General features: G+C 46.0%; 1 protein-coding gene across 1 annotated transcript in view; it reads right to left on the bottom strand.

Annotated features, from left to right (window-relative positions):
- Positions 1-13,738, bottom strand: part of flncb (filamin C, gamma b (actin binding protein 280)) — a 164,772-nt gene that overhangs the window by 13,785 nt on the left and 137,249 nt on the right. Inside the window, exons 36-38 of the mRNA XM_056277281.1 lie at positions 10,114-10,275; positions 9,534-9,737; positions 211-363 (exon numbers count right to left, since the gene is read on the bottom strand). Coding sequence (XP_056133256.1) covers positions 211-363; positions 9,534-9,737; positions 10,114-10,275 — 519 coding nt within the window. The remainder of the gene's footprint in view (positions 1-210; positions 364-9,533; positions 9,738-10,113; positions 10,276-13,738) is intronic.

Genomic DNA, 13,738 nt, shown 5'->3' on the forward strand with positions numbered 1-13,738 from the left:
ACAGAGTTTACGTCACATAACCATTTTCCAAAGTGTACTGTACTATTGTGGACTTTTTTGAGGACTCCCTGGTAACCAGGAAAAATGCATTCAAAAATAAAAAATAAAACTAAGGCATGCTTTGGAAAGTGGTCAGCAGTAATGTAAAGTGTACGCAATTTGTAGTAAATGGGCTAAAATGTACAAAAAAGCTTGAAACATAGTCAATACCTGGGACATGCTGGTCAGCAAACTTGATGTTGATGATGTAGTTTCCTGGCTCAGAAGGGCAGTAGGTGACTTTACATGTACCATCTTCCACATCCTCACAGTTGATGTCCACTTTACTGGGGCCCTCAATGGACAAGCCGAGGCCGCCATAACCTGAGAGAGAAAAAAGACAGAAGAGTGTGGATGAATAAAATAGTAGTTAGAGTCAGGTAAAATAAAAATGATCATTACGTTAAGAACAAAGGGGCTGATGCATGTTAGGGGAAAATATTGTCAATTTTTTCTTCTTTTTTTTTCATTTACTTCCTTAAGGCTGAAACAAGGAATTTTTCCCTGATTATGTATTGGTCACCATTTAATTGTGATGCTTCCATGTAATTGACACAAGCAAATGTGACCATCAATCAGAAGATCAGATGTTGGTGTATAATGATTCCAAATGCTTGTCTGAGACCGTCTTCCACCAAAAAAACACCCCATAGGTCGTTTGTACAAGCAGCTTATTATGACCTACAGTCACATTTTAAAGTTAAGCGACCTCTGGCGGTCGTGTAAATAACGACAATCTGGTGTCTCGGGTGCCTTGTCATCATATGACCTTTGACCTTTGTTAAAAATCAAAAAGCAATGAGCCAAGAGATGGGGGAGGGCAAGAACTATTTATACTCTTGTAAACTGTTGGTTTCTTCACACATCTTCCCAAGCTGTGTTTGCTTACTTTTACACCTTCACTTTGCATGAACGATAAAAAAGTCCCAATATTGGGATATTATTATCGTTCAGGCAATAATGGGTTTCCTCCAGGTGCTCCGGTTTCCTCCCACAGTCCAAGGACATGTAGGTCAGGTGAATCGGCCGTACTAAACTGTCCCTAGGTATGAATGTGTGTGTGTGTGTGTGTGTGTGTGTGTCCGCCCTGTGATGGACTGGCGGCCTGTCCAGGGTGTCTCCCCGCCTGTCGCCCAATGACTGCTGGGATCGGCTCCAGCATCCCCGTGACCCTGAGTAAAGATAAGCGGTTTGGATAATGGATGGAAGTCCTCAAACGAGTACTTCATAATTAGCAGGGTTGCAGGGTAGGAACAAACCGCCTATGTGGTTGTATGGGTTGGAGGACTTGCTAGGCTTGTCTCCAGGTCGGATTCCCCACAAAATCTGATGAATTGTTTTATGGCACACGGGTTACATTGTGGCAATTAGCGATACAGTACCTGGCCGCTGTATATCTGTAAATATCTATCTCAAAATACTACTACATCTTTCACTGTTCTCTTCAAAACAAATGTACCAGCGAGCAGAAGCTAAAGGGAGATCTTTGCTATGAAAGGTGATGCTTACTGGAAATAAAGTTGTTCCTCTGTGAAATACTACCACAGGGGCATGCGAAGCCAATAACAACCCAAAAACTCGTAACTTGTCTCCCAATGTCTCCCGCTTCGGTTCACTCAGCTCATAACTTCAGTTACTGTCTCCCATAGCCTCAGCTCAGAACTTCCAGCTCAGTAAACTCATCATAAACTCAGTTATTGTCTGTTTTCTTTCCTGTTTTATTTTGAAACAGTCAACTATCTTGTCATTTCAGTTTCTGCCCCTGTGCTTGCCATCTGTCAACCCCCAGTATACCACACCTGTTCCTCATTTCCTGATAAGCTCCCCAGCACTCACGCTCAGTATTGTACTGTAAGATCTAGAGCCGGGTAGACAGTCACACACTGGGACACACACACCAATTGTGTCGGCAGGTAAGTGCACAATGCAATCTAAGAGAATCCTTCAAAATAATTATCATGAAATACCGCTACCAAACTTAAACAATTACTGCCTAATAGTCCCCATTACTACACTATCCCAATAGACCACAGCCTCATAACACTGCAATGCATTGTTTGTGTAAGAGAAACAACAGACGGGAGGGAGAGAGAGAGAGAGAGAGAGAGAGAGAGAGAGAGAGAGCAGAAAGTCCACACAATAGTCTGCAAATGTTGAATATGTGGCTTCCACTTGCAAAACAAGATCATGATCCTGTAGGTCAGGTGTTGGTCTCCCATCACTTAAAAGTTTACACTTTTCTTCAAACAAAAGCCATGAAAATTGCTTTAGCTGGACTAATGGTGTCACGTGAGCCCACCTGAACTTGCCAGATGTACAAAGGAGCGGGTGTGCGAGTGTCAATTCACAAAAGCACAGTGTACGTAGACGTGCAGCACTGGCACAGCACAGTGACGTTTAAAGGCAACGTAGCAATCTGCCTTTTTACTTAAATATTTAACAACACTGCTCAAAAAAATAAAGGGAACACCTAAAAACACAATATAGACCTCGATGAATGAAATATTTCAGCTGAAAATCTTTATTTATTAGACAGAGGAATGTGTTTAGAGCAAAATAACCTAAGAATGATCAATGGAAATCAAAATCATTAGCCCATTAAGGTCTGGATTCAGAATCATACTCAAAATCAAAGTGGAAAATGAGAACATAGGCTGATCCAACTTCTGTGGAAATTCTTCAAGACGATTCAAAATGAGGCTCAGTAGTGTGTGTGGCCTCCACGTGCCTGTATGCACTCCCTACAACGTCTGGGCATGCTCCTGATGAGACGACGGATGGTCTCCTGAGGGATCTCCTCCCAGACCTGGATCAGGGCATCGGTCAACTCCTGGACAGTCTGTGGTACGACATCGCATTGGCGGATGGTACGAGACATGATGTCCCAGAGGTGCTCGATTGGATTCAGGTCTGGGGAACGTGCAGGCCAGTCCGTAGCATCAATGCCCTCGACATACAGGAACTGCTGACACACTCTGGCCACATGAGGACGAGCATTGTCATGCATGAGCAGGAACCCAGGGCCCACTGCACCAGCATATGGTCTGACAATGGGCCTGAGGATCTCATCCCGGTACCTAATGGCAGTCATGGTACCTCTGGCTAGCACGTAGAGGTCTGTGCGGCCCTCCAAGGATATGCCTCCCCAGACCATCACTGACCCACCGCCAAACCGGTCATGCTGGAGGATGTTGCAGGCAGCAGAACGTTCTCCACAGCGTCTCCAGACTCTCTCACATCTGTCACATGTGTTCAGTGTGAACCTGCTCTCATCTGTGAAGAGCACAGGGTGCCAATGGCGAATCTGCCAACCAAGATGTTCTCTGGCAAAGGTCAATCGGGCTGCACGGTGTTGGGCTGTGAGCACAGGCCCCAATTGTGAACGTCGGGCCCTCATACCATCCTCATGCATTCTGTTTCTCACTGTTTGAGCAGAAACCTGCACATTAGTGGCCTGTTGAAGGTCGTTTTGTAGGGCTCCGGCAGTGCTCCTCCTGTTCCTCCTTGCACAAAGGACCAGATAGCGGTCCTGCTGCGGGGTTGTTGTCCTCCTGTGGCCCCCTCCACGTCTCCTGGTGTACTGGCCTGTCTCCTGGTACCTCCTCCATGCTCTGGACACTGTGCTGGGAGACACATCAAATCTTCTTGCCACAGCACGCATTGATGTGCCATCCTGGATGAGCTGCACTACCTGAGCAACTTCTGTAGGTTGCAGATACCGCCTCATGCCACCTCTAGTGGTGAGGGCACTAGCAAAATGAAAAACTAACCAAAGATCGGCCAGAAAAGATGAGGACAGGCAAATGGTCTGTGGCCACCACCTGCAAATCCATTCCTTTTATAGGGGTTGTCTTGCAAATTGTCTAATTTCCACCTGGTGGAAATTAGACAATTTACCAACAGGTGAAATTGATTCACAAATCAGTGTTGCTTCCTAACTGGACAGGTTGATATCTCAAAAGTGTGATTGACTTGGAGCTACATTGCATTGCTTATGTGTTCCCTTTATTTTTTTGAGCAGTGTATATCAGAACTGACTGCATGTGTGAACACACATCCTTACAATAATATGACATGCAAAGGCAGAGCAGGACTGTGTTTGCTCTGTGCCTCCCACAGGTAAGGCTATAGCATACAACGCAAGGCTGAGTAGCTTGTGTGGCTTCACCCTGGCCAGAAGATAGCAATATTGAGTCATTTTTATTAGGCTATGAAAAGAACCAAATGCTGCCACATTCACGTCTATATTAAGGTATCTGAAATCAAAAAATAAACCTAACATTGACTTAATAATTTAATTTTGGCAGTGCGTACCCTGATGGCACATCTCTGCTTATACTCCCCTGGTTTCCCTGTTCCCCTGCCAAATTGTCTTGTGTGTACAGCCAAGTCATCATCGCATATGAAATAGGTAGCAACTGTACAGAAAATGGCTTGCAACAGGTGTCTGAAATGCATAATTGACCAGAAATGTAAAGCGCTTTGAGTGGCTGTTGCAGCTAGAAAAGCGCTTTATAAAATGCAACTTGATTGATTGATTGATCGGCGGTCTCTCGAAGCAAGAATGACTGTCCTCTCTCTTGGGTTGTCTACTTGTGGGTCTTCAGATGGCTGTAGAGGCCGATCCACATACTTTGGTGCAATGTGGCCAGGGGAAAGTGGTGGTGGCTAGAGGGGGTGGTTGAGCATTTTACTCTCTTCTCCTTGCAGTGCTGTCCCTTTTTTTCTGTGGCACAGTGGAGTTCTATTTCATGATGTGCACCTCCTTCTTGCATGGATTTCTTCCAGGAGCAACTATCCAGTGTAGATTTGTTCCCAGTTGCTCGATGTGATGTTGAATTTCTTCAGACTTGTTTTGATATTGTCCATGAAAAAAATTATTTTGCCTGCCGGGAGCTCGCTGACCTTCCTTCAGCTGGGAGTACAGGATCTGTTTGGGAAGATGTGTGTTGGACATGCGGATGACATGGCCTGTCCGTCGGAGTTGGTGCTGCATTATTGTGTTGGTGATGCTAGTCATGTTGGCTTCTTATAGAACGCTGATGTTGGTGCATCTGTCCTTCCAGCTGATCCTCAGGATCTTTCATAAGGATCGTTGGTGTTATTGGTCCAGGGCTCTCAGGTGCCTGCTGCAGGTGGTCCATGACTCTGCTCGATACGGCAGGGTGGGGAGAACAACAGCTCTGTAGACCAGGAGTTTTGTTTGGGCCTTTAGGTCTCGGTCTTCAAAGACTCTTTTCCTAAGTCTGGCATAAGTGCCACTGGCACAACTCTGGCGATGGTTAACCTCAGAGTCGATGTCAGGTTTTGAGGAGAGAAGACTGCCGAGATAGGGGAAGTGATCAACATTTTCAAGAATTTTGCTGTCCACTTTCATGGTGGGCTTGGGTAGATGGCCAGTTGGGTGGAGGGTGATATAGGACCTGGGTCTTCTGTATGTTTAATGCTTGACCCAGGGCTCTGTATGCCTTGGTAAAGGCATTCAGAATGTGCTGGAGATCTTCTGCAGTGTGCGCTGTGATGGTGTCGTCGTCTGCATATTGAGGCTCCATGATGGTGGTGTTGCAGACTTTACTCTTGGCCTTGACCCTATTAAGTTTTAAGAGCCTGCCGCCAGTTCTGTATCGGATTGGGATCCCCCATGGCAGCTCTTTCCCAGTGCGGTGGAGAATGGCAGCAGTAAAGATGGCAAACAGGGTGGGTGTGATGATGCATCCCTGTATGACTCCTGTCTCCACAGTGAAGGGCTCTGACTCAGAGGTGCTGTTGCTGAGCACTGCGTCTGACATGCCATCATGTAGAAGCCTCAATATTCTGATGTATTTGTCACGGCAGCCACATCTTGATAGTATGCTCCACAGAGCCTGGCGGTCTGCTGAGTCAAATGCCTTTGTCAGGTCTATGAAAGCCATGTACAAAGGCTGCCTTTGTTCTCATCATTTTCCTGGAGTTTGCATGCTGTAAATATGTCTGCTGTACGTCTAGATGGGTGGAAGCCAGACTGAGATTATGGAAATACTTCCTCAGCCAGTGGTAACTGTCAGTTTGTGAGGACACGAGCAAGGACTTTGCCTGTTGTTGACAGGAGTGAGATGCCCCTGTAGTTTCCACATTCTGCCTTGTTCCCTTTCTTGAATATGGCCACTATTTGAGAATCCCTGAGCTCTGAGGGAAGTTCTTCTTCTTCCCAGACCTCGAGGAGGTGGGGGCGTGAATGTGGTACAGGAGCTCTGGTCCACCTTTCTTTAAGCTCTCAGCTGAGATCCTATCTGGACCGGCGGCCTTGTTGTTCTTACGGCACCAGATGGCATCTTGAACCACTGTCATGGTGGAAGGTTCCCCAATGTCTTCTCTGATGGGACTCTAGAAAATATAGCTGGCAATGTCTGGTTAAGCTGTGCTGTTGCGGTGGAGGAGTTCCTGGAAGTGCACCTTCCATTGGGCATTAATAGACTCGCTGTCCTTCAGCAGCTCCTGCCTATCCTTTGAGCGCAGGGGGTTTAAGCCACGGTTGTTTGGACCATAGATGGCCTTAGTAGTGCTGAAAAACCTCTGGTGTCACCTGAGTCTGCCAGTCGCTGGATTTCCAGAGCCTTTTCTTTCCACCAAGAATTCGTAAGCTCCCTCACCCATCTCTGGACATCCGCCTTGGCTCTGGAGTGAGCCGCTCTTTTAGCCTTGCAGTTTATATCATGTTGCCAGGCACGAAGGGCTTTCCTTTTCTTGGAGATGAGCTGTTCTATCTCATCAAACCAGTGTCATTGTCATCAAACCGATCCTGTTGTTTTCTGGACTTGTACCCAAGGGTGGTTTTGCAGGTATCAAGGATAGTGGATTTGAGCAGGCACCAGCGCTTCTCAACGTCATCAGGATATTCCTATATGAGGGTTTCCCCAAGACAGGCCTGAAGTCACTGCTGGGTTAACAGTTTCATTCAGGCTTTTAAGGTTCAGTCTTGGCCAGATCTGCTTCTTTTGAACCCTCCTCTTCCTCCTGAGTTTGATGGACATCGTGAAGCGGATGAGGCAATGATCTGTCCAACAGTCATCTGCATGGATCATGACCCTTGTTATGTTCACGACACCGCAGTCCCTAGTTCACACAATGACATAGTCAAGAAGATGCCACTGTTTGGAGCGGGGGCGTCTTCAAGATGCCTTACATTTGTTTTTCTGGCGAAACAGAGTGTTTGTGATGGCGAGGTCGTACTGAGCACATTTGCTTTGAACTTCATTGGAGTTGATATTCCTAATGCCTCCTTTCCTATAGTGCCGCTCCAGAGGTGTTGATCCTGGTCAACCCTGGTGTTGAAGTATCCTAGGAGAATAATCTTATCCTACTTGTGGATTCTTGACAGTGTCTTATCTCATCTGGTGTTCAACCGCCCTAAGTTCTCCCACACAACTCCCCTTCTCATGTCCCTACACTGGCTCCCAGTAGCTGCTCGCATCCAGTTTAAGACTCTGGTGCTAGCCTACAGGGCAGTGAAAGGAACAGCTCCTTCCTATCTCCAGGCCATGGTCAAGCCCTACCCCCCCCCCCCCCCCGACCACTTCGCTCTGCTGTTTCGGGACGCCTGGTTGCCCGTCGCTCAGAGGCCCCTGGTGCCGATCAACCTGGTCACGGCTCTTTTCTGTCCTGGCCCCACAGTGGTGGAATGAACTCCCCACTGATGTCAGGACAGCAGAGTCACTGCCCATCTTTCGGCGCAGGCTGAATACTCACCTCTTCAAGAACTACTACCCTGTTACTTGCTCTTAGCACTTATTGTATTCACTCATTTAAAAAAAATAAAAAATCTCTTTCTTGCGCTTTTACTTTACCACTGGTTTTGCTCTTAGATGCGTGTTTAGAGAGAAGATGCACTTATGACCTCTGATCTCCTGATTTCCTACTTTAAATGCACTTATTGTAAGTCGCTTTGGATAAAAGCATCGGCAAAATGACTGTAATGTAATGTAATGTAATCTAAGCAGGTGTAGAAGGTCTCTTTCACTTCTTCTTCAAAGTCTAAAGTAGGGGCATAGGCATTCACAACTGTTTCCATCTGGTTGTGGGCAAGCACCAGACAAATGGTCACAAGATGCTCAATGATCCCCACAGGGAGTTCAGAGAGGTTGCTGATGATCTGGTTCCTGATGGCAAATCCAACGCCATGGATGCTGGGCTCATCAGCAGCTTTTCCCTTCCAGAGGAAAGTGTAGCCACCTTCCTCCTCCTTCAGTTGTCCTTCATCTGCCCGTTGGGTTTCAGAAAGGGCAGTTATGTCAATCCAGCATCTCTTCAGTTCTCTAGTGGTGATCATGGTTCTCCTCTCCAGTCTGTCACTGGTTGCACTATCCATCAGTGTGCAAACATTCCAGGCTCCAAAGTTCATGGTTCTGTGTTTCTGACTGCACGAGGTGATCCCTCTGGATGTAGTAATCCAGTCAGGAGGTTTGAGGCAGGCTATTTATTGGGCACCTTTTCTAGCCCCTTCCCCAAGTGGGGTGAGCAGAATAGATCCTAAAGAGAGCTGCTCAGTCGTGGGTGCAGCTACCAAAGGGCTTTCTACCTTGTTCCAAGAGCCGAGTGACTGAATCTAGCACCCACCACCTGATGTGCCGACTCATGACTAGGGGCTTCCAGATCTCACAATCCTGGCCTTGTCGCCACTTGCCAGCCATCAAAGGACTTAATCCAGGATGCTAGGGTGGATTCCCTTTATGGAGGATGCCTGTGCGTGACTTTGTTTAATGTGGGGAGAATGGTGCACAGACAGCCACCATATAGTCCTTGACAGATCTGGGTCAGGATCCAGTAGCATGGAGTCCAAGATGACTGGGGGCCAATTTCTGCTGTAGCCTTCATCTGCCTTCCCAGCCTTTGTGATGCGTCCTTAAAGTCAGCCATCATCCTCCGCCTGTTCCACTGTTGAGGTCTTAGGTGGATTGCTCTTTGTCATGGATCTCCCCCTTGACTTTACAGGCATGGGTGACCCTTCTAGGAGCATAGCTCCAGATGGCATTGCTCTCAAGATCTTAGGGCCATGCAAGCTTCTCCACCACGACAAGCTGACAATCCACAGAGAAGACTATTACAGCCAAGTAATCCAGCTTTCACTAGCTCATGTTCTACCTGTCTACCCAATTTTTGAGTCTTTGCAGTTTACTGCACCTTATATCCTCATTGGATCTGTTTACATGTTTGGCCTGAAAACACGGTAAATAGAACTTGTGCTTTGGACCTGTTTTTGCTCATCTGTCTGCCCCTTGTTTATCTGGTTACCTGTTTGGACTGATTCCGTGTACTGACTCCTGCTTATTTTGATTACCAAACTGAGTGTTACTGTAACCTCTCTGTTTGTGAGTCATGTGCTTGGGTTCTCACCTGTCAGTTTCTCTGAGAAACGTTACAGTAACGGGTAAAATTGAGAACTGACCTTTACAGTCAATAGCTATTTCTTACACAGTTGGCATAAACTGTGAAACTAAACATTGACGTGGCAGCATTACCTGCATTCCTGGTGTCAACGATGAACTCGGCCACCTCAAAGGTGTGTCCCTCTACCAGCCCCTGGCCATAAACCTTCACCTTGCTGGCGTCGCCAATCTCTGACTGGCCCACCATGATCTTGAAAGGACTATTGGTCACATGTTTGCCATTCTTCTTAACACTGACCACATGCTCACCCACCTCCTTAGGTGTGAAGGAGATACCTAAGGATGAAAAGCACAGTCAAGAACGTGTTATATTGTACTTTCAAATGCCAATTTCACATTGCAGAATTTAATCTTTTCTTTTCTGCTGTTAACATTTATGTGGCTTTGATATATTTCAAAAGGGTCTTTATGGACGACAATACAGAGGCTTACGTGCAATGCATTCTGATAAGTGTACGCACAGTAGGAAGGACTAACGTCAATATAGTATGCAATGAGGATCGTATTGCTTCAGTCGACTACATTACTTATCAGTACTGATTGCATATACACAAAACCATTGGCGAAATTCCTTCAAGGTTTAAAAATGTGTTCTTTATAAAACGTTGAGCAAACTTGAACACTCTGCATGCTGGCCTGACAAACTGCTGACCGATATGGCGGTTGGGTAGTCTCTTGAGTAAGCAGGGCTCCTCATTGCCTGACGGCGCACGGATGGTTGCTGTCAGACTGTTCAGATCTGTCTCCATGATCTTTAGGGACACGTCTGTTGCTGTACCAACATTGAGCTGGGAAGTTCTCATGGAGTCATCCCCTAACATTGTGGGAAAGAGAGAACTGGGTGAAAACAGGGAGCAACAAGGGAAGAGGTGAAGAGCCAGTGGTATAGGCGTATCACTTTAACGACAGACACAATGCTTTGATTCTAACTTTTCAAATTTCCTCACACACACACACACACACACACACACACACACACACACACACGTGCGCGTGCAGTTAAAGATTTATCATAACTCAACTACAAATGTCACAAGACTTGTAGTTGTATTTTATTACTTGTATGGGTATATTAACATTTGCAAATGTGTAAAAATAGTTGAAAAAATTAATCGGAATAGTAGTTTTGTATCCACATCTGTAAATGTGTAAAACAGATTTGTAGTTGAACACAAAGCAAATTTCTACATGTTAATCATGTTCTACATGCAACTCTAGAAATATGAGTACTGTTCTACGCCCAACTCTCCAGCTGCACTTATGGCTTTTTGACAGAGACTTCACACATGGTTTGATCAGCCAATCAGAATGGAGAATTTTACTTCCTATTTGACTAGTCAATCAGGTACCACTGGTATCTGCGCAGAGGAATGGGTTGCCAGTTTGAGGTACAAAGCCTTTGACCGCACCAGAAACATTAAATTTCTTCAGCAGGTGGCATATTTAACCAGCAGGTAATCGTTTTTACTGCGATATTGTTCAGATAAGTGTACCATTCTTTCAAGGGGAAGATGGCTGATCAGTTACAGCGATCAAGTGCTGGGGACCAGCTCCAGTTCTCTTTGCCATGCATCAGTCAGGGCCACAGACAGGAGTATTAACCCTAAACATGAATGTCTTTTTGATGGTGGATGGAAACCGGAGCACCTGGAGGAAACCCACGCAGACATGGGGAGAACATGCAAACTCCACACAGAAAGCACCTGGGATGGCCAGGGGTTCGAACCCAGGACTTTCTTGCTGTGAGGCAACAGTGCTTAACCACTGGGCCACTGTGCTGCCCAACTAATTCGTGCATTTATCAAGCTAATAGCTCATTAACAAACAGACGTTTTTTGATTAGTTTTATCAGTTTAACTGAAATCATAGTCACATATACAGACTACAATATTACAGCGTACAATGACGATTCACCTTCATCCAGGCTGATCTGGGATCTTTCACAAAAGCCTGGAATAATCATTCGCTGCAGACAGAGCAAAATCCCACCTCAAACCAGCTGTCGGAAAATGGACATGCTCGGGGGCCTGTTGCCCCTCCTGACAATAGACAGGTCATTCAGATTGTTTCTCTTAGCCACTGCTTTTACAGCTGGAATTGAATTTTTCATGAATCTCCATCATTCACACTCATCCAACACAATACACAACAATCTTGCTTTTGAATAAATACATTTTGATTTTTGTAGAGAAAATATGTAACTAAATGAAAACCGATATGTATATTGAACACATAAACAACTAGGCAGTCAATAACCTTTGAAATTCTTTTGGCCCAAATGGCTCATTTCAGGACCTGCATGTCACTGACTTGGATCACACAGAAAAGAGTCAAACTGGATTCCATGTGCCTGAACTGGAATGCCCTTTACATGAAGAACTGGAAATGCTCACCCAAGTTTACAATCCTACTGCTGCTTCAGGGTCTTTTGGGACAGATATTTACAGGACTGCTGCGTACATTCCAACTGTGATGACCAAAACCCTCATCTGAACTGAACCCTCTGCCAGTTTGACTCAATTTCAAATTTCTCTGTTAGCCTTAGACGGGTTAATATCTCACTTAAAGTCTTCTGCCGGTCAATTAGACACCATCCCCACTACATTTATGAAAGAGGTATTTCAGATCTCTTCTGGCCCACAAATCTCTACTATCAACCACTCACTGTCTACCAGCTTGTTCCCATCTAGTTTTAAACATGCAATAGTCCGACCTTCCTGGAAGAAAACCACTCTCAACCCTCTTGTTTTAAGCAATTTTTGACCAATTTCAAATTTACCTTTTTTTTATCAACAATCTTAGAAAAGTCTATTGCTTCTCAGCTAATTGCACACATGAATAATTATAAAATCTTTGAGCAATATCAATCAGGATTCTGTGCCCACCACAGCACAGAAACAACTCATATTAAAGTTACCTCTTGGTCAGATTCTCCGCCATTTCAACTTGGACTTCCACTGTTATGCTGATGACACCCAGATATACCTCAGCACCAAATCCCCTCACAATCCACCTCTCTCGCATCGACTCTTGTCTGTCTGCAATTAAAGTCTGGATGCAGCAAAACCTTCTCAAACTCAACAGCAACAAAACTGAACTCCTCTTCATTGGCTCCAAGTCCACTCTCAGCCAAATCAACAACCTTGCACTCATCTTCGATGGCACTACTGTCTCCTCTTCCTCCCAGGCACGTAACCTTGGTGTGATCCCTGATCCCACTCTCTCCCTTGAGCCACATTTCCGCCAAATGGCCAAATCCTCCTTCTACCACCTTCGCAACATTGCAAAAATAAGATCCTCTCCCACACGCCCTGCTGCTGAGATACTGATCCATGCCTTCATCTCCTCCCGCCTTGATTACTACAACTCACTCCTCTATGGCATCAGTGCTGGCTCTATCAAGAGACTCCAATTGGTCCAGAATGCATCTGCCCGACTTTTGTCTTTCACCAAATCCTGGCACCACATCACCCCAGTCCTAAAACACCTCCACTGGCTACCCATCTCCCACCAGATCAATTACAAAATCCTGGTTCTTACTTATAAAGCCCTTCACAAACTGGCTCCCCCATACCTCACCAATCTCCTCTCCCCCTACCAACCCTCTCGGTCCCTCAGATCCACCTCAGCCTCCCTTCTCTCTACCCCCAGGTCCAACCTCTATGGCTTTGGTGACCGAGCCTTCTCCAGAGCAGCTCCCAGGCTCTGGAACTCACTTCTCCAAATCATTAGAGACTCAGAATCCCTCCCACTCTTCCAATCCCGTCTCAAGACACACCTTTTCTCCATTGCCTTCTCGTGCCCCCCCTTCCGCTCAGCCACCCCTGGTCTGGGACAGGCTGGGGACTGAGCGCTCGACCTGCCCCCTCTCTCAACTCCCTCCCCAAGTGCATCAGACACTGCTGCGGGCTGCCCACATTCAGGTTATTGGTCGAGACTTGCCTCTTCAGACTTCTTCTGTGATTGATGTGATTTATGATGTTTGTTTTTCTTTCCCTTTTGTATCTGTCCAAGTCGGAGAGTACTGCTGGCGTCATGTGTGGCTGCTGCTTCTCCCTCTCGTAGCCCCCCTTCCCATCCACCCCTGTATGTCTGTGTTATGTTTATCTGTCGTCTTGTTTCACCCTGTTTATTGTAAAGCGACTTTGAGTATTAGAATTCGATCGCTCCTCGCCGCTGACTCTGGTGCTTGTTCAATTTTAATCCTGCTAGATTTGAGTTCTGCTTTTGATACAGTCAATCAAGACATCCTTTTAAATCACCTGGAAAACTGTGTG

This window comes from Lampris incognitus, chromosome 3, assembly GCF_029633865.1.
Source record: "Lampris incognitus isolate fLamInc1 chromosome 3, fLamInc1.hap2, whole genome shotgun sequence".
Taxonomy (NCBI): domain Eukaryota; kingdom Metazoa; phylum Chordata; class Actinopteri; order Lampriformes; family Lampridae; genus Lampris; species Lampris incognitus.